At 43.7% G+C, this 25,896-nt stretch overlaps 2 protein-coding genes across 2 annotated transcripts in view; one reads left to right on the forward strand and one right to left on the reverse strand.

Moving 5' to 3' along the window:
• LOC137427371 (uncharacterized) overlaps positions 1 to 24,052 on the forward strand; it is a 34,085-nt gene extending 10,033 nt beyond the window's left edge. Inside the window, exons 4-7 of the mRNA XM_068116825.2 lie at positions 1,202 to 1,276; positions 7,694 to 7,933; positions 10,243 to 10,477; positions 20,194 to 24,052. Coding sequence (XP_067972926.2) covers positions 1,202 to 1,276; positions 7,694 to 7,933; positions 10,243 to 10,477; positions 20,194 to 20,455 — 812 coding nt within the window. The 3' untranslated portion in view covers positions 20,456 to 24,052. The remainder of the gene's footprint in view (positions 1 to 1,201; positions 1,277 to 7,693; positions 7,934 to 10,242; positions 10,478 to 20,193) is intronic.
• Positions 1 to 25,896, reverse strand: part of NOL12 (nucleolar protein 12) — a 94,796-nt gene that overhangs the window by 40,769 nt on the left and 28,131 nt on the right. The gene's annotated exons all lie outside the window — the stretch shown is intronic.

Here is a 25,896-nt window from a genome sequence, read left to right on the forward strand (position 1 = left end):
GATCCCAGACTAGATGGCTCGGAGGTGAGTGCACATACCTCCAGAGGAGTCCATCATCATGCCAGTTCAAGCAGGACTTCATGTCAGTCCTATCTGTCCAGAGCCCTTCTTTGATGGCTATTTTTCTTTTGGGATACCTCACGTAACTCTAATCATATGATGAGCCAGATGGATTTTCAATTCACATCGCAACATAATATGAGAATTCTTCTAAGACTAGGTCAATCACTTTCCAGGTGGGTGTATGAATGAGGTTGTTGTTCAAGGAATGAATATTGCATAATCTGTTCCTAAATTGTGCTTGGTACATTAATTTTTATTCATGAATCAGTTTTTCTTTGTTTTTGAATACTAGCATGGGTACCCGGAGTTGCCCGTTGCTGTTCTAATCCTGTTGGCATTTTGAAGAAATCCTTTTTTTTTCTATTTTCTGTGTGGGTCTAAAACACCTCCCTACTACACCATTAAGGAATTGGAGATAATTTAATATTACCTCTCATGTAGCTACAATGCCTTAGGCACTACAGAACGATTTTTGTTTTTTACAACCCCTAAATCCAACTTTTTTTTCCAAACATTTGAAATGATTATTTATTTATTTTTGCCTGAAACACTCCGGGCACTCCTGATTAACCTCTGAAAGTTTGACGACGATTCGTTCAGCCATGTCTGAGCAAAAATGGCGACACACACAGACATACAAATGACTCTCTAGCTTGTACCTGTTGCTGCGTTTTTGCCTGAGGAAGAACTGCTGAAATCCATCTATATCTGGGTTCTTCCCAACATCTTTGTTCCTTTCACATTTTCTTATACTTTTTCATATTTCTCTATATTTATTCTAATTCTTGCTTTTTTATTTCTCTCTTTCTTTATCTATCTGTCTTCAGAGAAGTGAAATCTTGCAGAAATTTTTCTGAAAGGTTCACTTGGCTGTGCCTGGATGGGTTTGAGGGTTGAGGAGTAGTGGCTGAAGCCCGAATCCTATCCAGGTTCCTCCTGATGACTCCATCTTTGCTCTTTACTTTTTTTGGTTCCTTCTGATGACTCCAATGCAGTATTTGGTTTTCCATTTCATTATAGTATAGATCACTAATTGCCGACTGAATTTCTGTTTTTCGCTCGGGTGTCTCATCATTATTTTTTAATGCTACCTGTAGTTTCTACATAGAAAATCATCCATGTTGTTTGCTTTCCGCAGAATGTGGAACCTGTGTGTCTGATAATTGCCGTTGCAATATCAAATCGGAGGTCAGGTCAACGGGTTTCCTTCAAGGTAGGACAGTTAATTGTAAAAGTGTTTTTGTGCTGTTCTTCCTGAAGTAAAATTTACCATTCCATTAAAAGTATACATTGCAACTTTACTTGTTATTCCCTACGTGCTGCATTCAACGAGTTGAGGAGTTACCTGTGAAAGTTGACGGTAGTCAGAAGCAATTTACCCTCCTCCCAACTTCCTTGTGATTCTTTCCAAAGTATTGTTATGTTTATGGGGGAGGGGGGAGATGAGGTAGTTAGAGATTACCTTAGAGCGGATAGAACTGTATGGAGTAGCAGGGTCCGTGTTTGAGTAGGTCGCCAATCTTGATGTAATAAGGAGGGACACATCAGCGTAAGGGTTTTCTTGTTTGAATGTGTACCATAAGGAGGGTGTGAATTGGGTATTAAATAGCCAGGGAATTGGTTTTAAAATGTGCATACAAACCCAGGCAAGACCTCGTCACCTCGTCGACCTCCTCGTCGCTTGCTCCTCCTCTCTTCCTCTTGTCTCACCTGTTCGAGACTGCCCCATCCTCCTCCGTTACACAACAGAGATAATCCACCTGGTTTTCCTTCCTTTCCCTGTCTGTGCTTGTCAGGTGTGTGGCACCATAGATTTGTCGTTCTTTTGTATATACAGACTTGGCATTTAATATGGAATATTTTTTTTGTGGGGGTGAACTTACTTTTCAAGATGTCTTAGAACCAAAAGTTCATTGGAATTATGTTGAAATTATTCTCGATTTTGTTAACGTGACCTTTAATGGAATTTCCTGGAAGTTCAATTAACCCTGGAAGTTCCTGGGTTCAATGGAATACTGTTCTCCCCTATGGGCTGGTGCTCCTGCCTCACACCTGGCTCGGCTTCACGCTGTTGAATCCAAAGCTTTCAGAATCATTGGAATCTCCCGCGATGAAGCTATCTCTGAGGGCCTTTCACTCACTCACCGCAGGCAGGTAGGTGGTCTTTCTGTCTTCTACCGACTCCTCTCCGGCCTTGCTCCCCCAGCTCTCTCTGTGCTCTGTCCCCCAAATATTCCTACAGGTCGCACAAGATCTGCCAGCAACCCTCTGATGGTTAAACTGCCGAAATCTCGGCTCTCTGCTCACCTTCACTCTTTCATTCCTCTTTTCTCCCGCCTCTGGAACAAACTCCCACACTCCCTTCAATCCCACTCCTCCCTCCAGGTCTTTAAAACAGCTGTTCACCACCATCTCTTATCTTCCCCCATCCAAAACCGTGATCTTTTCTACCCCCACTAATTCACCCCAGATCCACCTTGTTTGAAATTCCAACTTCTTTCCTGGAAGTCCTGGCAGTGTCCATATGTTTTATACCTCTCCCACCCCCCCCCCCCTTCCCATGCCTCCCCCCAAAAGCCCTCTCCCTCCCACAGATCTCTCGATGTCTCGATGTCTCTCGGTCCCTGCTCTCAAATGTTGTTTGTGTCCTTCCCCCTCTCTCCCCATCTTGTCTACCGCTCCCGATGTTATTTGTTTTATGTGTCTGTTTGTCTTTCTGTGTGATTAATGTTCGCTCTTTCACGAGCCTCGATCTTGTATACAAAACAAAAAAAGAAAAAAAAAAAAGAAACAAAAACCACATTTGACATTTCAAAACAAATAAATTGATCCTTGAAAGTGATGTAAACTGATATCGAACTCGATTCACGGACAGTACTGTGTTAAACTTCTGTACGTTTTCCAGAAGTATCTCTTTATTTTGCACATTAGCCAAATTTTTTTTTAACAAAAACAAAAGTTAAATTACGACTGGGATTACGGACAGTATAATTAAAGTTCAGTACTTCGTGTAACCCCCACGAGCATTCAGGAGAGCACGTACACGTTGAGGCATGCTGTTCACGAGATTTGCCAAGGTTTGGACAGGAATCGCTTGCCATGCAGTGACAATAGCCTGCTGCAATTCACGCACAGAGGTAGGCTGCTGGTCCAAGTTGTCGATTTGATGCGTTAATTCTGCCCACAAGTTCTCTATTGGATGCATATCCGGGGACATGGCAGGCCACTCCATATGCTCTACACTACGGTCAGCAAGAAAGTGTTGGATCATGCGAGCACGACGAGGCCGTGCATTGTCATCTTGGAAGACAAAGTTTCCTCGAAAGGCTGCATGAGCAAATGGAAGCAATGTTTCTTCCAGAATGGCCCTGTACTTGAACTGGTTCAGGTTTCCATTCAGAACAACCAGGTCAGTTTTGCCCCCTGCATGAAAAGCAGCCCAAACGGTCACCCCACCACCTCCAGCTTGGACTCTTGGCACTATACAATCTTTGTTGTAGGCTTCATGCACTTGTCTGCGCACTCAGGCATGGCCATCTTGACGATAGACCAGAAATCTAGACTCGTCACTGAAGATCACGTGATTCCAGTGTCCTGGCTGCCATTGACGGTGCTCTCTGGCCCACTGCAATCGGCGCTGGCGGTGTTGTCTGGTCAGGCATGGCTTTCTCACGGGACGCCTGGCACGATAGCCTGCTTGAACCAGTCGTTGGTTGACTAGCCTTCTGGATACAGGCACATTTGTCAGTTGCTGCCACTCAGCCCTAAGCCGATTAGCTGACTTGGTACGGCCATTGCAGACTAACCGGTGCAGCTGGCGATCATCCCTCCTTGTGGTTCTGCGGGGACGTCCTGGCCTCGGTATTGGAGTAGGGACACCCCTCTGAGCATTTCGTTTCAGGATCTTTGACACCTGACCTTGAGTGATGCCATACTGCCGAGCAATAGCACGCTGTTTCATGCCGTAATTTCGTAAAGCCACCACTCCATGACAAACAGCATTGTCGAGTTGACGGACCATCTCCAGAGGAAGCGGCAATAACTTTTGGAGACATGCAGCAGTTGTTTTCCACTAATACAGAACGCAACAACCCTTGTATACCCGACTGTGAAGCCAATCATCAAATGCACCTGTCCGTACATTTTGCCACGCGACCTGTGATATAATCCTGTTGTTGACTTCTTGCTGCGACAGACAATCAGTGACATGGTTCTTTTAACAAATAAGTCACCAAAGTGTAAAAGAAACTCACCAGATTGATATACTGAGTTAAGAAAGTAAACCCAAGTCAAGAAAAAATATATATTCCATATTAAATGCTAAGTCTGTAGTTGTTATTGAATTCATTTTCTCCTTGTTTTGTTGTTCAGGAATAAACCCGTTTGGTTTTTTTAATAAACAAGGTTCAGACATACATGGCATCAGACATACATGGCGGCGGCCATCTTGGATTTTGACGTGGGTTGCACCCACACACCAAATTCGAATGCGGTCCTTCGCTTACGCACACACGCATGGACGGACGGACACACGGACGGAGGGGAAAACCATAGTCCCCCTTTCGCTCCGCTGTGCGACGGGGGACAATAAGGGGCCTCGTGATTCTCCTCAATTCCGCATGTGCGTAAGGTCTACCATAATGCGGAGCATCTCCACTGGTTAAACCGTTCCGGTAAATTGCGTGATTTGAACCTCCTGCCGCAACATGCTCTACGCTAGTTGAGCCTTTGACTCTACAGTATAATATTGCAGGAATAATTATTCGTGCAAAATGTTTGGCTTACCAAAAATGAAAAGTTAGCCATTAACCTTCAATCAACCATCTACTCAATGGAGATAGCGCTTGTTTTGATACACAAGATGTTTGTATGTTTTAAGGTGGGATAATTTCATGGTAAAATGGTAAACAGAAATGCTTTATATTTGAATTGTAGGAATTCCTCGGAATGTAATTGTAGGAAAACCATAGGAATATAATTCACGTCGCAAGGTTCCAACCTGGGTCTAGTAATCTAGTTAAAAGGGGGTTCCTTGAACTGATGTTCATCCTCTACTCGAAGACTCTGAAATTCTTTCAACATATATTGGACTTTCCATTAATTATGTCTTGAATATTTTTTCACTTTCGTGAGTACGGTACCTCCAAGCCATAATATGAGGCACATCTGCTTTAGTAGCAGAAAAGCTTGGAAGACCATAAAGATGCTGGGAAATGACTTCACGAAAACACAACCTCGGCATGAGATTACAGCAGACCATTCCAGTCAGCAGTTCCTCAAATAGCCAAGGAAGCCCAGACCATCACGTGAGTAGAATTGAATTTCTAAACTCTGCTAATTCTGACCGGGAGGACTCGAACTTCACCAGACTTTTCACCACGAGTGAAATCCTACTTGGCATCAGTGATGACCCGCAACAATGCTGCTGGACAAGACAACGTCCTCTGTGAACAAGTCAAGCACCTTGGACCAATACCAAACTAATCACCAGTGGTTACGAGGTATGTTCAACAGCTGCTTGACTATCAATAAGATCCTAAAGCTGTGGAGACATGCAAAAATAGTGGCTATCCTGAACCCTGGAAAAGATCCTGCCCAATAACAAGAGATTCCGGCCCATCTCCCTGACTTGTCATATGCACAAACTATTTGAGAGACTCATTCTAAATCGCCTGCTCCCATTTGTGGATCAGCATCTCATCCCTGAGCAAGCAGGTTTCAGACCAGGAAAGTCCTGCAAAAGCCAGCTCCTGAATCTCACCCAATTCATTGAGGATGGCTATAAATGAGAAAGGGCTGATGAATGGTGCTGCCTTTGTTGACTTGACTGCGGCATATGACACAGTCTCTCCACATATTAAGAACACGGATGCAAAACGAAAGCTGAGTTTCCGCTGGGATAAGAGAAGGCTGACTCACAACTCCAGGCCAATATATCTTGGAGTTACCCTTGACCACACCCTTAGCTACAAATATGTCTAAGACAAAGGTGAGGGTAGGCAACAGAAACAACATCTTGAGGAAGTTGATCAACTCCAAATAGGGAACAGACCCAGAGAACATTTGAAGCACTGCATTCGCTTTATGCTATTCGGCAGCAGAACATGTTTGGGGCTGTTCCTCACATGCCAAGAAGATGGATTCAGTCCTCAACATGGCCTGCCGAGCTGTCTGGTTGCCCAAAACACCGCGTGTGGACGACCTCTATTTGCTTATGTGATATTGCTACACCTTCGATCAGAAGGGCAGTCTCCTCACAAATAGAAAGCACTAAGCAGGAACATGACTCTTGCCACCCACTCTTTCAACATGAGCCTGCACCCAAGAGGTCAAAGTCCAGGAATGTTTTCCTTCATGCTGTTCAGCCCCTGGATGGTTACCCCAACAGCTGCAGGATAGATGCTTGGTGAACGCACCTACAATCAAGACCTCACAAGCTGTTACTTGACCCTGAAGATTCCCAGTCAAGAGAAGCCAGTGAGACATGGCCAATCTGACTGTCTCATTCGCCTCAGGACTGGAGTCTGGCGCTGCAGAGCCCTTAGGCAGAAGTGGGGATTTAATCAAAATGGCCCTATCAATTGTAACTGTGGAGAGGCACCTCAAACAATGGAGCATCTCATGGATTGCCCTCTTATCAGAGCCATGTGGACCAGATGACCTGAAGGCTATCATCTCCTGTGCCAGAGCCTGTCGTTTGCAGTGGCTGGGAAAAGTGTGGCGACAATAAAGAATGAATTAATCTGCTTATAAAATTTTATTTTCAGGTGAATAGTGCAACGTGGGCCTGGCAGGATGGCCTAGAGGTACGCATACCTCTAGGCCATCCTGCTCTATGCTCTATGCTGTTTTGCCTGGGTTTGAAACCCCGGTGTTTCGCAGACAGTTCTTGAAAATGTTGGGCCAAATAATTAATCGATGTGTGTGCTATCCCATAGATGGATGTTAAACTGTCGTCCCATCTGCCGGCGTTAGTTGGTGGATGTTAGAGTATGCGAGTTATCGCCAGCACCATGGCTGATTTCGATATTCCTGCCCTTGCTGCTTATTTGAGTATCAGGCCTGGCCAAAGGCCTGGTGTTTGCTGAACGGTTGAGGTTCAAGTTAGCAGTTAGGGCACTTAACGGTTAGGGTCTTGAGTTCAAGTCCGTGTCATGCTGTTGAATTAACTCCAGGTGGGTCGACTCAGCCTGTCCCCATTTTGCCGACCTCAGAAGGATAACTAGCAAGCTGGTAAGGGGTCTTTACATCAGCAGTACCGCTGTGCCCCCAGAAAAGAATGCAGCCAAGCAGCCACAGGCTGCATATGAATAAACAAAGTCCTGACCGACTGGTTCGTAAAAGTCTTGGTCCAAAAACTTTTCCCCCGCCAACACCACAAAAGAACGTGGGAAAAAAAATGTGGCCATTAAAAGAAGAGGAGGTGAATAGTGGAACGGAATGCTTAGTTTTAAAATTAAGGTGCCTTTTATTTAAAAAAAAAAAAAAAAAAAAAAAGGTTTAAAAAACGTTTATTTTAACATAAAAATGCAACTTTGACTTATTTATTTGTTTGTTTTAGCAATGACTTTACTGTGAGAAACCTGTTGCCCTGACATCATTATCACATTATTGTTTCTTTCCTAAACAGACCCAACATCCTCGCCTCGTTCTCTCCACATCGATTCCTCTCTATCCTTCTTTCCCTTCGTTGCTCCGGGGCAACCTCCCTGCAGCGGTGACTCAGGTCGTACCCGCCCATTTTGCAATTCCAGGCGTCGCCTGGCATCTGAGAGACATGAATGGCCAGCACATGATGCTGCACGGATAGAAGGACAAGGTCAACCCAGGGGCTCTGCTTCTGAAACAAATACGAAGCTCATTTCTGAAAGTAATAATCTTTTAAAATCATGTATCTCACTTCATTATGTCTATCTCGGGTAATGCATCATGTATCTACATATTTTTTTATTATATTATATATCTCGTTAGTGTACCTGCAGAATCAGGGCTTGTCTGAAACTAAGCCTTCTGTAGTGTGTTGTAACGAAACCTCTCTAGCCCCAAAGGACCGGACATGGTCTCGATTAAATTCGCAAGATGCTGAGTGGGAGGCGCCTCTGTGCACGCGCAGTGAACGCGGTGTGGTGGTAATATTGTCGTGTCGCCGGTGATTAAGATTTGAGAAGGCGTTAAAGAAGTGAAGGAGCAAAAGGAAAGGCACCAGTAGGCGAGATAAAAGGGCCCATTACATCCATGGTATGTGGGAGGGAATTAAATAATAAAGGGGATGTGAAGAAGAACACATACACAGGGCTTATATGGAGACGGGATCTCTCTGTACCAACCATCCTGGTAGTGCCAGTTTGGGAGCATTACTGGACATCTTATTATAAAATAATGTTGCACTAACTATCTAATTTATCCACTAATTAACCCTAAAAACATTTTCGTAATGGTATATAGATTTTAGCGTAGACTAGAGATACAGAATGGAAGCCTGAACATTATATTTCGCAGCTCCTTTATTTCTACTAGCGTGACTCCGGCGCGCTCCGCGCGCCTCACTTCACGTCATTTCAGAGGGGTAGGCATCTTTGACCATTTCGGTCTCTTTTGGGTCTTCATGGTGTTTTGGGTCTTCAGGGCCATTTGGGTCTTCAGGGTCTTTTGGATCCTCTGGGCCCTTAAGGGTATTTGGGGCCTTTAAGGTCTTTTGGGTCTTCAGGATCTTTGGTGTCTTCAGTGTCTTTTGGGTCTAAAGGGTATTTTGGGTCTTCGGGTATTCAGGGTCTTTTTGAGCCTCAGGGCCTTGAAGGGTATTTTGGGTCTTTGGGGTGTTTTGGGTCTTTGGGGGTCGTCAGGGTATTTTGGGTCTTTGGGGGTCTTCAGGGTATTTTGGGTCTTTGGGGGTCTTCAGGGTATTTGGGGGTCTTCAGGGTATTTTGGGTCTTTGGGGGTTTTCAGGGTATTTTGGGTCTTTCAGGGTATTGGTGGTCTTAAGGGTCTTGGGGGAATTAAAGGGTCGTCAAAGGTCTGAGGGGTCTCAGCAGTCTTAACGCAATTAAGAGGGTGGTCATTTTATTTGAAGAAGAAGAAGACGTTTTCGTCGCATATAAACATACGTCGCGACATACATAACTATATACGTTTGCTCTATTATAATAAGATTTGTGTTGTGTTGGTGTTGGGCTAGCGGCTAGGGTGTCAGCTTAGGATCCTAGGATCCTGGGTTCGAAACCCGGTCGATCGCTGAATTAACGCCAGGGGGGTTGACTCAGCCTGTCATCCTTCCGAGGTCGGCTAATTGAGTACCAGTTCACTGGTAATTCCCTGCTTGTCGTTAAAGGCGGCAAAAAGGGTTGGCGTCAGGAAGGGCATCCGGCCGTAAAACATTGCTTCAAAAAGGGGACCGAAAAACAACAACTACCACGGTTCCCGAAAAAGGCCAACCCCCGCTTGCGGGGAAAAATGGCCTCTAAAGGTGGTTTTTATTATAATAAGATTTACTTGCTTCTATTTGATGTTTGCCTTTTTTCTTTATCATTTTTCTTTTACTTTCTCTCTCAACAGTTGTACATAAAATAGGTGGTATAAGAAGCGGTGACACGCATGGGACACTGATTATTGTTGCCATCTCCCTCATATTTGTTTGCTTGTTTTTGATGGTTTATTTATGAACATTACCTATCTTCGAAGCCTTTTTTATAAGACAGGAGAATAGAATTTAAAACAGGCTAAATTGGCCACTGCAGTTTATATATATATATATCAGCTTAATTTATTCACGACCTCGATGTTCATTTATTCACGTTGAGATAAGTAGCACAATGCATCTTCTTTGTTGATGCATAACAACTTGTGTGCTTTATGACTAATGAACATCTGAGATGGAACAATGATTATTATTTTCGGGAGTTCTGACATTCTGATATTTTGCTTGCCATGTGTACTCTGTACATCAAATAGGCCAAGATAGATTCTGAGTCATTTGTTACCACAAGTCTCTTTTAAACACATAAAACACCACAATGGTTTAAGCTAATGTTTTTTTTGTTGTTGTTGGTTTTCAATTTTTGGTCATGTACATTGTCAATAATACAATCTTTCAAAACACTTTTAATAGGGCAAAGGTCAGATTTATCTGATAACAAACATCAAGACTTTTTCTTTTTAATCCCTATCCCATTCCTACTTCAGCCAACAGCTATGGAGGTTCAGAACAGGAAAACCTGTGGGTGGAAGATCTGGGAACCCATGCAAACTGGGACACTGCAGGCAATGGTGGTGAAGGGGGAGGTGGAGGTGGAGGTGAATGTACCGGTGTGGAATTGCCCCATGTTGCTGAATCACATGGAATGGCGGATGCTGTGCAGGAGCTTGTGCCTGCTCCAGCAATGTACAAGCCTTTCTTCTGTGACGACTGTGGCCAAGGGTTTGTGAATGGAGCCAAGGGTTTACAATGACTGGTCAACACTATATATCTTACTATAATTCACCAAATGTCCATCTGTCTGTCTGTCCGTTTGAAGGTATCGTAAAAACTGCTGAACCGATCGCAACTATATTTTGGGTGGGTAATCCTGGGATCTCCAGGAGTAAAATAGGCTATTTAGTTTTTCCAATTTCAACTTTGGTCTCCAGCATTTTCATGTTTGGACTCCCGCATAACATTCGCGTTCGCATAACGTTCATTGTGACGATGTTTTCATTGTGACAACGGTACCCGCCCTGAGGGCGGGGCTTCAATTGGGAAGCCCAAATGAAAAGGCTAAATATCAGAAATTGAAGGCTTTTTTTCTTTTAAACGATTTACATAAACATCCGTTGAATCTCGATCGGTGCAGCCGTTAGTGCGGCACCCGGGAAAATAACGTCATGCGGGAGCAAGTATCAGCAGGATGCGGCAGTGTGGGAGTCCACGTTTGCACCGGGTGCCACACAAACGTCTGCACCGATCGCTGCACGGCTGCATCGATTGGACTCGGTGACCTCGGACAAAGACCTTTTATAAGGACATGGGTTGAATCCCTGCTTGAGAGAATTCCATCCCCCTCCCCGCCATCACGGCCGTCTCTCCAACTCACAATCCCACGAGATATGCGGAAAGGACGACCCAAAACCAATATAAACATCATTCTCGTGGGATTGTGAGTCGGAATGTGACTGAGTCGGCGGATCTGAAGAGTGGAATGCTTGGAGAAGTGGTGGGCTACTTCGGCATGAAGGAGGATCAGAAACGTGGACTCCCACACTGTCACATCCTGCTGATACTTGCTTCCGCATGACGTTATTTTCCCGGGTGCCGCACAAACGACTGCACCGATCGAGATTTAACGGATGTTTATATAAATCGTTTAAAAGAAAAAAAGCCTTCAATTTCTGATATTTAGCCTTTTCATTTGGGCCTCCCAATTGAAGCCCCGCCTGTAGGGCGGGTACCGTCGCTAGTTATTAGTAATTTGAGTTCTTCCATTGAGGATTTTTTTGTGAGATTGTCAGCATAATCATATACAATTGGACCCCGCTATTCACGGATTCCATGTATTCGCGGTTGAAAAATGTGACCTGTTTCTCTATTCGTGGAAATGGGTCCCGATAATTCACGAGTTTTTTTTCTATTCGCGGCCCTGTTCCGTGAAATCGCGTTTTTTTGTTTGTTTGTTTTTTCCTATTCACGGGCCATGTTCCATGAAATCGCTGTTTTTCAGGGGCACAAAAAAAAAACTTCACGAGCCGCTAGCTTGACACATTTATAAAACCCATCTTTCACCAACCATGCATAAAGCAGCTGGACATACACAAGAAAAACATCTTCTATGACCTGCTTCTATATTCACTGCTGTGCATCAAATAGGCCAAGATAGATTCTGAATCACTTGTTACCACAAGTCTCTTTTAAACACATGAAACACCACAATGGTTTAAGCTAATGTTTTTGAGCATGACCTGCTTCTGAGCATGACCTGCTTCTACATTCACTGCTGTGCGCTTTGCATGTTCATGGCTTTCGCGGCCATAAATTTTAGCCGCACTATAATCGAGAGCTTTGCGGGATGTTCCACTAGCTGCATAACACGTCATCCCCGCGAGTTACTGTACAGAATGGAAGCACTCCACAGTATCTATTAGTGCAATTAGCTGTCTCCCTTTTCCCCCATTGAAACTGGCACGACATGTATTCACGGATTTTCATCGACATTCGTGGATTTGCCTCGCCATTTGCGGGATTATCGCTGTCAATCTCGGGATTTGTCTCACCATTCGTGGATTTGCCTCGCCATTTGCGGGATTATCGCTGTCAATCTCGGGTTTTGTCTCACCATTTCCAGGACCTTCACTGACCTTCACGGATTATCGTTGACATTCTCGGGATTTACCTCACCATTTGCCGATTTTGTCTCGCCATTCGCGGTTTGTTCCTCTCTATTCGTGGATTTTCATGACTTGGGGAAACTATCCCCCCTTTTTCCATTGAAACAATGCCTTACCATTCACGGTTTCGCAATTTGCGGCATTTTTCAGGAACGTATCCCCCACGAATAGCGGGGTCCGACGGTATATATATAAAACAACCTATCCGATGCTCTAGAAAATACTCTCCTCCTTTTGGTAAGATTATTACATACTGTGACGTTCATCACCCGATCCCACCAACAGGCAGGCAGCAGCTGCTTTACTCTCTCTCTACTGGTCAGAAATTTGTTAGCTGCTGCTCTGACAAATGGAACATTGACTTTCAATCCTGGTAAATCTCAGTCTCACCCTGTTGCTCCAGAAGGTTCATCCAACTAACCCTATCTGTTTCTATGGTCAACCACCGGAAGTGGTTCAATTTCATTAACATCCATACCTCATCATCAACCCCATCCTCTTCAAACCTAAATTTATCTCAAAGCAAGCCTCCAAAGCCAGCCGCAGATGATGCATCTTTGGTTTTTCCAAGCCGTTCCTTAAAAGCAGAACTACTCGCAGCCTACAATGTCTTTGTAGTTCAATGAAGTACAATGCCTTCAGAAAGTATTCACACCCCTTGACTTTTTTCATATTTTGTTGTTTCAACCTGAATTTATAATCGATAAAATTGAATTTTTTTTTGTCACTCACTGATCACATAATACCCCCTTTTTTGTTGTTGTTTTTTTTTTGTTTTTTTTGTATACAACATCGTGGCTCGTGTAAGAGCTAAAGTCAAAGTGGATTTTTTTATAATTTCTTTACAAAACACAGTAATTAAAAACGAAACACAGAAATATATAATTTACATAAGTATTCAACCCCCTGAGTCAATGCTTTGTAGAAACACCTTTGGCAGCGATTACAACTTCGAGACTTCCGCTTCCGGTCCGGTAGGAAGAGGATGCAGGCGTCGTCACATGCTCGCCGCTTCTTTGACCGGGCCACTGTCAGTTGCTTGCTTTTTTTGGTGTTTGTGCGGATTTTTTGGCCATTGAGTCTGCCCTCTGCATAGCCCCGGCTCTGCTCCCTGCTTCGCCTGCCCGGCTCCTTCGCCTGCTCGCTGTTTCCTCAGGCGCGCTCTCGTGGGTTGTGCCCATCGCAGCGGTTTGGTGGCGGTTTCCCGCCGTGATCTAGATTTGTAGCGGCGGCGGTCGATTGCCGCTGCATTTGCCGCTTTGCCGTGATCAACCTTGGCCTCGTGATCGTCTTTGCTCCTGCCTGCCCTCTGCTTGGTCCCGGCTCTGCTCCTGGCTTCACCTACCTGGCTCCTTCGTTTCCTCGGGCCCGCTCCCGTGGGTTGGGACCATTGTTTCACCTCCTCAACCTTGGCCTCGTCTCGTCTCTCCGCTCCTGCCTGACATGGCTCTGCGGTACTCCGCCGCAAGGCTCCTTCTGCTCAATACCCACTCCACCCCATCATGCATCTCTGCCATCAAATCAAATGGACTCCTCCGACGACCCAGGTACATTCACTGTGGCTCCGGTCGTAAGTTTGTATATTTGCAATCGGGTCACTCCATCCCCATCCTCTGGTCGGCTCAGCGCACTCTCACTCTTCGTCCCAGCGCACCTGGTAACAGCAACGCACACAATCCCACCTGCCTACGAACCCTGGCTAAATCACCTGAATTCATCCCTGCTGTTCAAAACAACATCAAGCTCACCCTGTTCAACACCCGGTCCCTCAACAACAAAAGCCTCATCCTGAACGAATACATCCTGGATAACAAACTGGACTTTCTCTGTCTCACCGAAACCTGGCAACAACCTCTGGACTACTACACACTCAACCTCACCACACCCAATGGATATTCCTACGTCAATAAACCACGCTCGGGGGGCCGAGGTGGTGGAATTGCCGTTATCCACCGTCAAGACATCAGGACCAGCCTCATCCCCATCGCCTCATCCTCATCATTTGAACACCTGGCTTTTAAACTCTCTGGTCGCACGCAGTCAGTCATGGCTGTCGTCTACCGCCCTCCCAAGCCACACCCATCATTCCTGTCTGTCTTCTCCTACTTTCTGACCCAGCTATGTTCCCTCTGCCCCTCAATCCTCCTCCTTGGTGATTTCATTATCCACATGGACTCCACTGACTCCACAATAACCACTGACTTCACTGATTTACTCACCTGCTTTAACCTCACTCAACATGTCGACTTTCCTACCCATATCCGTGGTCACATTTTGGACCTTGTCTGCTCCACTGGATTAAATTTGCACCATCTCTCTGGCTCCGACCTCACCCTCTCTGACCACTTAGCTATCACTATGACCATCAACATCCCCACCCCAACACCAAGACATTATCGCACTACCAACTTCCGTAAGCTAAACGCTCTTTCACCTACCTCATTCTCATCCACCCTCTCTGAAAAAATGTCCACTTCTCCCTTTGTTGACCTCCACACCCCTTCCGATCTCACTGACTACTACAACCACACTCTCTCCTCCTGCCTTGACCAGCTTGCGCCTGTAAAAACCAAAAGTTTCTTTCACCCATTCTGCTCCCTGGTTTACCCCTGAACTCCGCCTGATGAAAACTCGTGCTCGCCAACTTGAAAGACTCCGCAATAAAACAGGTCTCACAGTTCACTCCCAGGTCTACAAGGACGACCTACAACACTACAAAGATGCCCTCCCGCGCCCGCTCCGCCTACTACTCTCAAATTATCCACTCTGGCTCCGGAAACCCAAAAGCACTCTTCTCGACAATAAACAAACTCCTCCGCCCCCTGAACACCACCACCCAGTCATTCACAGTAGACAACTGCATCTCCTTCCTCTCTTTCTTCCAACGCAAAATTGACAACAGCTTGACCACCGCCGCACCCGCTCCCCCTCCCCCTCCAACCACCTGCCCCCCCCCCCCCTTGTCCTGCCATCCCCTGTCTCGGTTCTCCCCAATCTCCCCTACTGACCTCTCTGAACTCCTCATATGAATGAAAACTGCCACCTGCACTCTTGACCCCATCCCCTCCAGCTTTGTCAAGGCCTCCCTCCCTGCTCTCTCTCCACTTATCATTGCAACAATAAACTCCTCCCTGTCTACAGGCATCGTCCCACCTTCCCTCAAAATTGTTGCTGTTACCCCCATTCTAAAAAAACCTGGTCTAAACCCTGACACCCTAAACAACTTCAGACCAATCTCCAACCTACCCTTTCTGTCAAAAGTTTTGGAACGCGCTGTAGCCACTCAACTCAAACATCACCTCTCTGCCAATAACCTGTATGAAACATTCCAATCTGGATTCCGCTCCAACCACAGTACTGAAACTGCTCTCCTCAAAATCACCAACGACCTTCTCCTCTCCTCTGACGCTGGCAACCTCAACATTCTCGTCCTCCTCGACCTCAGCGCTGCCTTTGACACCATCGATCACACCATCCTCCTCACCCGACTTGAATCCACCTTTAACTTTACCGGCACTGCCCTCTCTTGGATTAAATCATACCTCTCTGACAGACGCCAGTTCATCTCCCTCAATAACTGCAAATCCCCCACTGCTCCCCTCCCCCAAGGTGTCCCCCAAGGTTCAGTTCTTGGCCCCATCCTCTTCATCCTTTACCTGTCCCCCCTCGGTCACTTAATCCGCCGTCATGGTCTCCAATTCCACTGCTTCGCCGATGACATCCAGCTTTTCATCTCCACTAAGTCCGTCTCCACCGACACCCACTCTATCCTGACAAACTGCATCACTGAAATAAAATCCTGGCTTCAAATCAACTTCCTCAAACTTAACTATGATAAATCTGAAATAATCATCATTGGCCCAAAAACGCTCACAAAATCCACCCATAACTTTGCCCTCAACATCGACGGTATCCCAGTATCCACCTCCCCTCACATCCGGAATCTTGGCGTCATCTTTGACCAAACCCTCTCCTTCGACACATACACTAAACAGATCACAAAGTCAGCCTTCTTTCACCTGAAAAACATTGCCCGTCTCCGCTCATCCCTCTCCTCCACGGCTGCAGAAACCCTCATCCACGCCTTCATCACCTCCCGTCTGGACTACTGCAATAGCCTCCTCTATGGTTCACCCTCAAAAATCACCAATAAACTCCAGTACATTCAGAACTCCGCTGCCCGTCTACTCACCCATTCCCGGACCCGTGACCACATCACCCCTGTCCTTTACAAGCTTCACTGGCTCCCCATCCACCAGAGAATCCAGTACAAAATCCTCCTCTTGACATACAAAGCCCTCCATAACCTGGCCCCATCCTACCTGGCTGACCTCCTCTCCAGACACACTCCCACCCGCAACCTCCGCTCTGCTGGTACCAACCTCCTGACCCCCTCCATCCGGACCAAATTCAGATCCTGGGGGGACAGGGCCTTCTCCATCGCTGCTCCCACCCTCTGGAACTCACTACCTCACACCATCAGAGACTCCTCACTCACCACATTCAAAACATCACTAAAGACCCACCTGTTCAACACTGCATTCAACATTCAACCCACAGCATTTAACCCCTGACTATCTCTTCTCCTTCTCCCTCCTTTTGCTTTAAATATTTCCCTATTGATTCTTGTCTTTTTGCAATTGTTGTTTTCATGTATTGTTATGCATTATGTTTTCCACTCTGTCAAAGTGCCTTCGGGCTTCTTGAAAAACGCTATACAAAATAAATGAATTATTATTTTTATATGTCTGTATGTCTCTTGGGTATGTTCTAGCTCTCCTGCGAGGGGACATGCACTTGTTGCAGGCTTTGTGGATTGACCTGAGATTGCCTTTAGGTGGGGGTTTCTTTCCAGGAAGAGAAGGCACGTTTTGTGAAAGCAACTGCCTCACATCACCTTACCATGGACATAAAGCTAAGGAGAAACACTAAGTAGTGATCTCCTATCTGGGCTCACACCTCAGCATCACAACATTCTCTCCTGGATTTTGTAGAATGGCATCTCCTATGATGTGGCCAAAGCACAAGGCCTGTTACTTTCATATTTCAGACTTTCATTTCCTCTCTTCTTTTACCACCTCACCATTCTTGATCCTTCTGCTCTTTCAGCTCTCTGATTCTCCCCAATCTGCTAACCAAAAGTGAATGTGGTAGTGGTAACCCAAGATCTTGGCCACAGCCACAAGATGATGATGATTATCAAAAATGAAGTCAATTTTGAAATGGCCTCTCTTCTTCAGCAGATAGATATCCCAGTAAGGGTTCACAAGAGCTCTTAAAAACAGCTTTTCATTTATCTTGTGTAGGTCCATTTTCAATCCAATTGCATCATGATACGAAAACGAAAAAATGCCATTTAGTGCATGCTATTCACATTTATTTGCTTATTCTTGACCATTTTCTTTTCTTTTTTTATCTCCACAAGTATTCTAGTAGCTTTTGAGGATTACAGGGATTGGTTAAATTATGGTGGTATATCTAAGATGATTGAAGGTTCTGTGGTTCAAAGGCAGAAGATATCTGCAAATCGCCTGATGTAAACATTATTGCCCGAGGGTAGAGCCGCCAGTTCTGATTTTTGGTTAGCATAACAGTTAACCCAGTAAGAAAAGAATGATTTTGCCACACGAGATTGTCTTGCTTCTTTTTTCTTTTCTTTTTTAATTGTGACAACTTGAGCAGCAAAACACCTGGCAATGCGGGATGTTTTACGTTGAAGAACCTATGTAATCACATGATATCAGAGCAAACATGGGGCAGCTCTTTGAACATTGAACAACTTTGAACAACACTTTGAACACCACATCATCATCACAAATTCATAAATATGTGGAAAAAGAAGACCAGAATTAGGATTTAAATGCTATCAACAAAGGCAAAAAAAAAAAATTTTGGAGGAGGGGTGGGGAGAGGGCTGCTTACTTTTCCGTTATGATTAGTGCATTGTGGAAAGATGAATGATTGAATTATATAACCTTGTAAACTTTGTGGATAGAGTGATATACCCTTTAAAACTGATGCCTTTTCTCTGATTTGGTCTCACAATTCAAACTAGAAACTATCTGAAAATGTAAAGGCCGTCCGTGTGCGCTTTGTATATGGACTTCTTCTTCCATATACAAAACATGACAAAAATAGCTTAAAAATACAAAAAGATTGAGATTTTAGGTGACCTTGACCTTTTGACCTCAAAAGCAATAGGCTTCAATGACCCAATATGCAAATCCTGCTCAAATTTAAACTCTATCAGATGGAAATTGACACTTTTGTGACCTTTGACCTTCTTCATAGAACATGTTACACTCTGAATTGGGTCACTGACATATTGATATTTATGCAACCTTGACCGTTTCATCTTAAAAAAAAAAAAAAATGTAATCGGCTTCTAGCTTTTGATTGAACCAATTCAGTGACCCAATATGCAAATTCTTAAAATTGCAGGTCAATCCGATGAAAATTGATGATTTGATGCAACTTTGACCTTTTGATCTAAATAAACAACAACAATCGGCTTTTAGCTTTTGAGTGGTGAACCAATTCGGTAACACAATACGCAAATTCTTAAAATTTCAGGTGAATTGTATGAAAATACACAATTTTATGTGATATGAACCTTTGAATTTTTGAACAAATTATTAATTTGTCTTCTACATTATTCTCATAATGAAGCTTTGCTGAAAATTTGATGACAAAATCTCATATGGTAAAGTTACGGCCCGGACACACACACACACACACACACACATACACACACACACACACACACACACACACACACACACACACACACACACACACACACACACACACACACACACACACAATTGCAAAACCCCGTCTCTTGGGCACGGGGCATGGACGAAATAGAATGGCAATCAGTAGAGTGCATAACTCTGCTGTCAGGCTGAACAGTTTACGTCTTGTATCCCACTGATAGAAGCCTGGTGTTGGTTTCACCGTTAGGGTGGCTGGCTTAGGGTCTTGAGTTTGAGCCCATGTCGTGCTGTTGAAATAACACCAGTGGGTTGACTCAGCCTGCTATCCTACAAGGTCGGCAAAATGAGTACCACCTTACTGTGGTAATAAGCCATTCCGGTATCATGTGTTGGAGTGGCAACCCATCCAGGATTGTACTCCTTAGACAATGAAACTGCCTTAGCAGCCCTATGTGCCTCACGGCATGAAAGGAATGGTTATTTTATTATCTATTATCCCACTGATAGGCCAGATCTGGATCCGGACCTGAACCAAAATCTAATTGGCTTGCTCTTGTCGCCAAACCAACTATCCACCTAGGTTTGTCATAACTTGTCCATAACATTTTGAGATATTGTGCTTTATGTTGTTTTAGCCCCGTCTCTCAATGGTGAAATATCACTGAAGAAATTCTAGTATCCGGATTGAGATCTGGATCTTCACTAAAACATAATTAATTCTTCCTTGTCACACAGCCAACCTGTCCACCAAATTTTGTCTGAATCCGTCTACAACTTTTTGAGATATCCTGCTCAGCCAAACAAACAGACAGGGGCGAAAACATATCTTCCACCCACCAAGGAAGGGAGTTAATGTAGACAACAACATTGAGGAAGCAGGGTACATCAGCTGATGTGAGCATCACTTCCATGTTGTATAATTGATTTTATTTTGATAATTGGATATGGAGGCATCAAGATTGAAGTAAGCTGCTTTTATTTGGACATATAAATCATCTGTCTCTGAATTCCATCCTTTACCATTCCTAACATCTATCTTGCCACCCCCCTACAATTTCAGATTTACACAGCAAAGCAACCTACGTGTGCACCGGCGTACACATACTGGTGAACGGCCATTCCGCTGCCCTGATTGCGGCCGAGGTTTTTCGCTGGCGTACAACATGCTGCGTCATCGACGCACACACACAGGGGAAAAGCCGTTTGGTTGTGCAACTTGCGGCCTCACTTTCAGGCTCAAGCACCATTTGTTGCGGCATGCAAAGAAACATTCTTCAACTGCAACAACCAATGTCAGCAACTTGCCTCCCCCCTTGACCTAGTGTTCTCTTCCCCCATATTCTAACTTCCCATCACATATAATTTATGGCTACCTATGAATAGCAGAGGGTTTAGTTTTGAATATGGGCATATTTTATTTGAAACAGTTATTCATTTGGATGTATTAGTCTAGTCGCCAAATGACATATTTGGGTGGAACCTTTGAAATAGGTATATACAAACTTTTTTGGTGGATTATTGGTCTATGGGATGACTAGAACGATATAAGATAGGTTGCCAGACTGGCAGTATTGAGCATTTTTAAATATCTTTGAAAATTCAAGATGGCCACCACCGAATCGTACAAATCTACTTATTCTCATATCTTCGCAAGTAGATATGATAAAAACATGAATGAAATGACCTATGTGTTTTCAGACATAAGGAATCCAATGCTGTCATTATTTACTAAAGAAATTACAATTAATTTCAGATTGTGACCATGTGAGAAACTAAGATCTCAGGGTCCTGAGTTCAAGCCCCTGTCATGGCGATGAATTAACACCAGGTTGGGTTGACTCAGCCTGTCATCCTGCCAAGGTCGGCAAAATGAGTACCAGCTTACTAAGAAGAATGAGCCATTCGAGCATCTTGCATCAGAGTGTGGACCCATCCAGGATTGTGCCCATAGCCTCGGAAACTGCTTTGGCAGCCCTATGCATCTGAATGTACAAAAGTAGTGATCTTCTTCTTATCTCCAATAATTAATAAAGCATGTTTTTAACCATGCAGTAAACATGTGTTGCAATAATTGAATCAATAAAATCACACATCAGTGAAATATACTTCACTTGATTAATGTTAATGCCGTTCTCATTTTCGCAAAAATGGTGGATAATTGAAAAATCAATCATTAGCAACTATTTTCGGAATATAAATGGCCCGCCATCTTAAATTTTTTTTTTTTTTTTTTTAGTAAACAATGGCAGGGCTCAGCCTTATGTCTGAAAACATAAAAGGACATTTCATGAATGTTTTTATCATATCTACTTATGAAGATATGGGACTAAGTAGATTGTTACAATTTGGTGGTGGCCATGTTGCATTTTCAAACATATTTAAAAGTGCTCTAATGCCTGTCTGGCAACCTCTCTTATATTGTTGTGGACATCTCATATACTACTAGTACCCGACTGCAAAGCCGCAATGAGCCGGCGAAGCCAAAGCCTCTTGCCACGATTTTACCCATCACTATGGCATCAGTAGGTTAGGTAGTTGGTAGTAGGTAGGTGTAGTAGGTACCGTACCTAGTTCAAAATGACACCATTTGCATTCTGGATGAGATTAAAATTTATAAAATTTCCTTCTCGATTAATTCGGTGAATTCCGTCTCAACTTCGGATATTACCGGCCGTGAAAAACTATCCCCTACGGCCGTGAGATTTCTAAAAAATAATTCTTCGTCAATTTTAGAATATTTGACGCCGTTTTCAGCGTCCGAAATGTGGTAAAAAGCTTTTTTGAAATATTTTTTCAGATGCTCGAATCTCATTGGTTCCGGTAATTGGTGACTATTTTCGTTGAAGATAACCAGGGCCCATGCGGGCCCTGCGGGGGAACGAGGTTGGTCTTAAAGTATTTTAATTACAAATTAGAGGTGCATAAGATTGTGAATCAAACAAAGACGGGTGAAACAAACTCCTATTGAACTTTTTCGCAATTTTTTAATGCATACTTCCGCATCCGGAAGATGGCAGCCTCCATTGAGTGATTTGGTTTTTGAAATATTTTTTCAAATGCTCGAATCTCATTGGTTCCGGTGTTTGGTGACGATTTTTGTTGAAGATAACCAGGCCCGTGCGGGCCGAGGTTGGTCTTAAAGTATTTTAATTGCAAATTAGAGGTGCATAAGATTGTGAATCAAAAAAAGACGGGTGAAACAAACTCCTATTTGGAATTTTTTTCAATTTGTTGGGCATACTTCCGCATCTGCAAGATGGCGGCCTCCATTGAGCGATTTGGTGCATCAAAGCTTCGAAATTCTCAAGGGATCCAGCACAATCTGGCTTTTCAATATAATACGTACGCGTTCATTCACAACACCGGCTTCGCCGGCTAATAATCACCTAAAAAAAGTTTCAAAAGACCCACTTGCAAGGTTGCACCCTCGGCTACCTGACAATATAGTGCACAGTAGACTCAGTGCATTCTTATCTCGAACCCAAAGTCCAAAAATGGCAAACCTTGGCTGGGCTTTCACTTCAGCACTTCAGGTTTTAGCTCCATTGGCTCAAAACCTCAGTTTTATTTTTATCCATATGACAAAAGTTTTAGCCATGGAATTCACACATTCGTGAGTGTGCATAGACTTGTATGCAACAACACGAATTAACAATGTATGCATCATGAATTGTCTTTAAAATCTACTTATATTGAACATCTGAAGCTTGATTAAATGGGGTGTTTTTGGAAACTGCTTTTGTGAGAGCCATTGCAAGTTGTGCAATGATGCATCCTTTGCAATCAGGGAAATTTTGTAAACCACATAGCCTGCGCAGTCCTCGAATCATCTTGTCTTTTTGCTGGTTGTTGGATTTCTCTTTTTTTTGGAAAACAAAGAACTGGTTGTAGGTTTTGGTCTATCAGATGCCATCTTAAATTATATTGTGGGTTGTACGAAATAACGTGCAAAAGCACCATGGCTACTCGGCCATTCAAATACCTCTAACAATGTCGTGCAGCATTGTGCACCTAGTAGGAATAGGTGAAGCCTTACTGCATGTCGTTGAACTTAGTTTTCTGCATGATGGCCATCAGTCTCAGAAATGGTGCTGATATGCATAAGACAATGCTTTAATGGATTTTCAAAAACGTTGGATAACATGCAAGCACATCTCCTGAGCTGGCATACACCTAGCTGTCTTTTATAATAATCCTTCATTTTCAGTATGCAGTTGAAGATTCCAGAATACTGTATATGATTCAGCATTTATACTTATTTACCCTTGTTATAGTTCAGCAGTAGAGGGACTAAGTCAGTGCGTTTTAGTGTCTCTGCAATGTTTTATTGCTGCGTCTCATGCTTCATCGTGTCAAGATTAGGATTCAACCATGTGCCATTTTGGCACTCTTGGGGACAGGGAGGTGGGGGGAGAGGGGGTCAGAAAATTGTCAAATTTGGCAACTGGACTATAAACTAAGTAATTTATTTTGTTTATTACCAGTCAAGAGTCATCGATAAATCTACAAAAAAACAATAATGTAGTAACTTTTAAATATCCTTCCAACATCCATTTAATTCTGAAGAGCTCTTGCACGAGCCTCTTCATTAATGACACCGGTGATGGCAAATCAAAATACTTGCTGTTGTTAATCTTCAGCCACATTGGTGTGAGCTGCTCCAGCACATGTTCTTTCCTCACAGCAACGATCAGTCCCATGGCACTCACATAATATGCAACAGAATAACTGTGCCGAAACACAACTACATTTTCAAGTGGAACATGTACGATCCTTGGAGCATCCACAGTTGATTATTCTCAGAATATCAAGTGGAACTGCGTCAACATGACTGGCTGGTGTAACTGGTATCGGAGACTCTGCTGCTTCATAATGACTCCACCCAAACTGTGTTGCATCCATGTCTGGAGGATCAGAAGCCAAAGCAGACATACATATATATATATATATATATATATATATATATATATATATATATATATATATATATATATACATATATATATATATATATAAAATGGCTTTCTAGTGTGCCTTGTACACGTGTTCTGTGAAGCATTCAGTTGTTGGAAGTACCACTTTCAAAGTTGGAGCTCATGTTGTTTTGGGATTTGCCATATTTTAAGACCATACAATGTCATGCCTGATCACATGAGCCATAACAAAAGCAGCAATGAATCGGGTAGCCTCAATAATGACACAATCCATCTGTACTTCAGACCTTCCAAAGTGAATTGTGCTCTTAGATTGAAGCATCCTCAAAACTGTTCCTTTCACGATGCCCCATATGCGGACACGGTGTCACATCCACTGAGTGAATGTGCTAAAAGGAGTTGCTGTACAATATGACATTTTGTTGCTGTCGTCTTGATGTTCACAACAGTTCTGCCGACTGCGGACCAACCATCCAAATGTCACAGTTGAGTTTTTTTGTGAGTCGAAGTGTACATGTAGAACAAAGACATCAGTATCTTCACTCGCCACTTTGATGCTAGCTGTTTCGCTTGATGCCAACATGGCAGCCCGCTGAACCATGATGACATCAGCCTCTTCATGTGTTGCTCGCATGTCATGTCTTTCTACAGACTGGCCATTGTGGATCTCAACTGGTACTGGGTTCTTGACAGTAATCACAATATTGGTGTTCTTGTTTGGCACTTCGTCCATCTTTATTAGTGGACAGTGACAAATTATGTCAATCAGTTGAACCTTGTTGCCACTTACAGGAGTGCATATCCATCAACTATTTTCATGTCACTCAACTATTTTCACTTCAGGATTCTGAACTTGTCTTCCAGAATGTTCAACCTCAAGCATTTCAAATAAGACTTGCTTGTCGCCATTCTCATGTCACCCTGTTCATCAAAGAGTGTCGATGGAGCTGGAGACAGTTCATATGCAAAGACATCATTAATCACAAGACTTACTTGATACCAAGACTGTTGTAGATAAGATCCATGTCATATACAGGGATATTATTGACTTTGATGTGTTTTTTGGTCACTTCCATTGTGACAACTTTCCTAGAAAGTATGTCATTAAATCCCTCAGACCAATTGCACTCGTATTCTTCCATCTGTTTGCTGCCAATTTTGAGTGCATCATCCAGATTCATGCTTTCTCGAGTTATGTTGGTTCTAGTGGGTCAATCACACAACCCAGCTTTCCATGGAGTTTTTGTCTATCTTCAGATTCTGTGGATATAGCTTCTATACCAATTATTCCCTGGATAAAGTTTCTTGTGCTATCTTAGAAACATCCTGAATAGCAACCTCTGTGTAATCATCATCAGAAAGGATATCAGTAAATTGGATGTATTACTCTGAAAGATGAGCAAGCTTGCAACTCCTACACCAGAGAGAATAAGCAACAGCAACAATAACAACAAGCATTTTAAGGCCATTTTCCCTGCAAGAGCGGGGGTTAGCCTTGCGGTCCCCATGACAATCTTCTCCAATTTGCCCTATTTTCTGCATCTCCCCTTGTTAACCCCCTTGCCCGCATTTCTTCCACCACATTTAGCCAAGTCTTTCTCGGTCTTCCCCGTCCTCTACTTCCTTCTGCATTCATTTCCATCACTCTTCTCAACCAGTCACTTTCATCCTTCCTCAACACATGACCAAACCATCTCAACCTGTTCCTCTTCACAGCATCAATCACAGGCTCTATTCCCATCATCTTTCACAATTCATCATTTGTCTTCCTCCCTCTCAACGATACTCCGCACATCCATGGAACCATTCACATTTCCAGCCTTCGTTGC

The sequence above is a fragment of the Myxine glutinosa genome, chromosome 1 (assembly GCF_964187855.1).
Source record: "Myxine glutinosa chromosome 1, kmMyxGlut1.1, whole genome shotgun sequence".
NCBI classification, from domain to species: Eukaryota; Metazoa; Chordata; class Myxini; order Myxiniformes; family Myxinidae; genus Myxine; species Myxine glutinosa.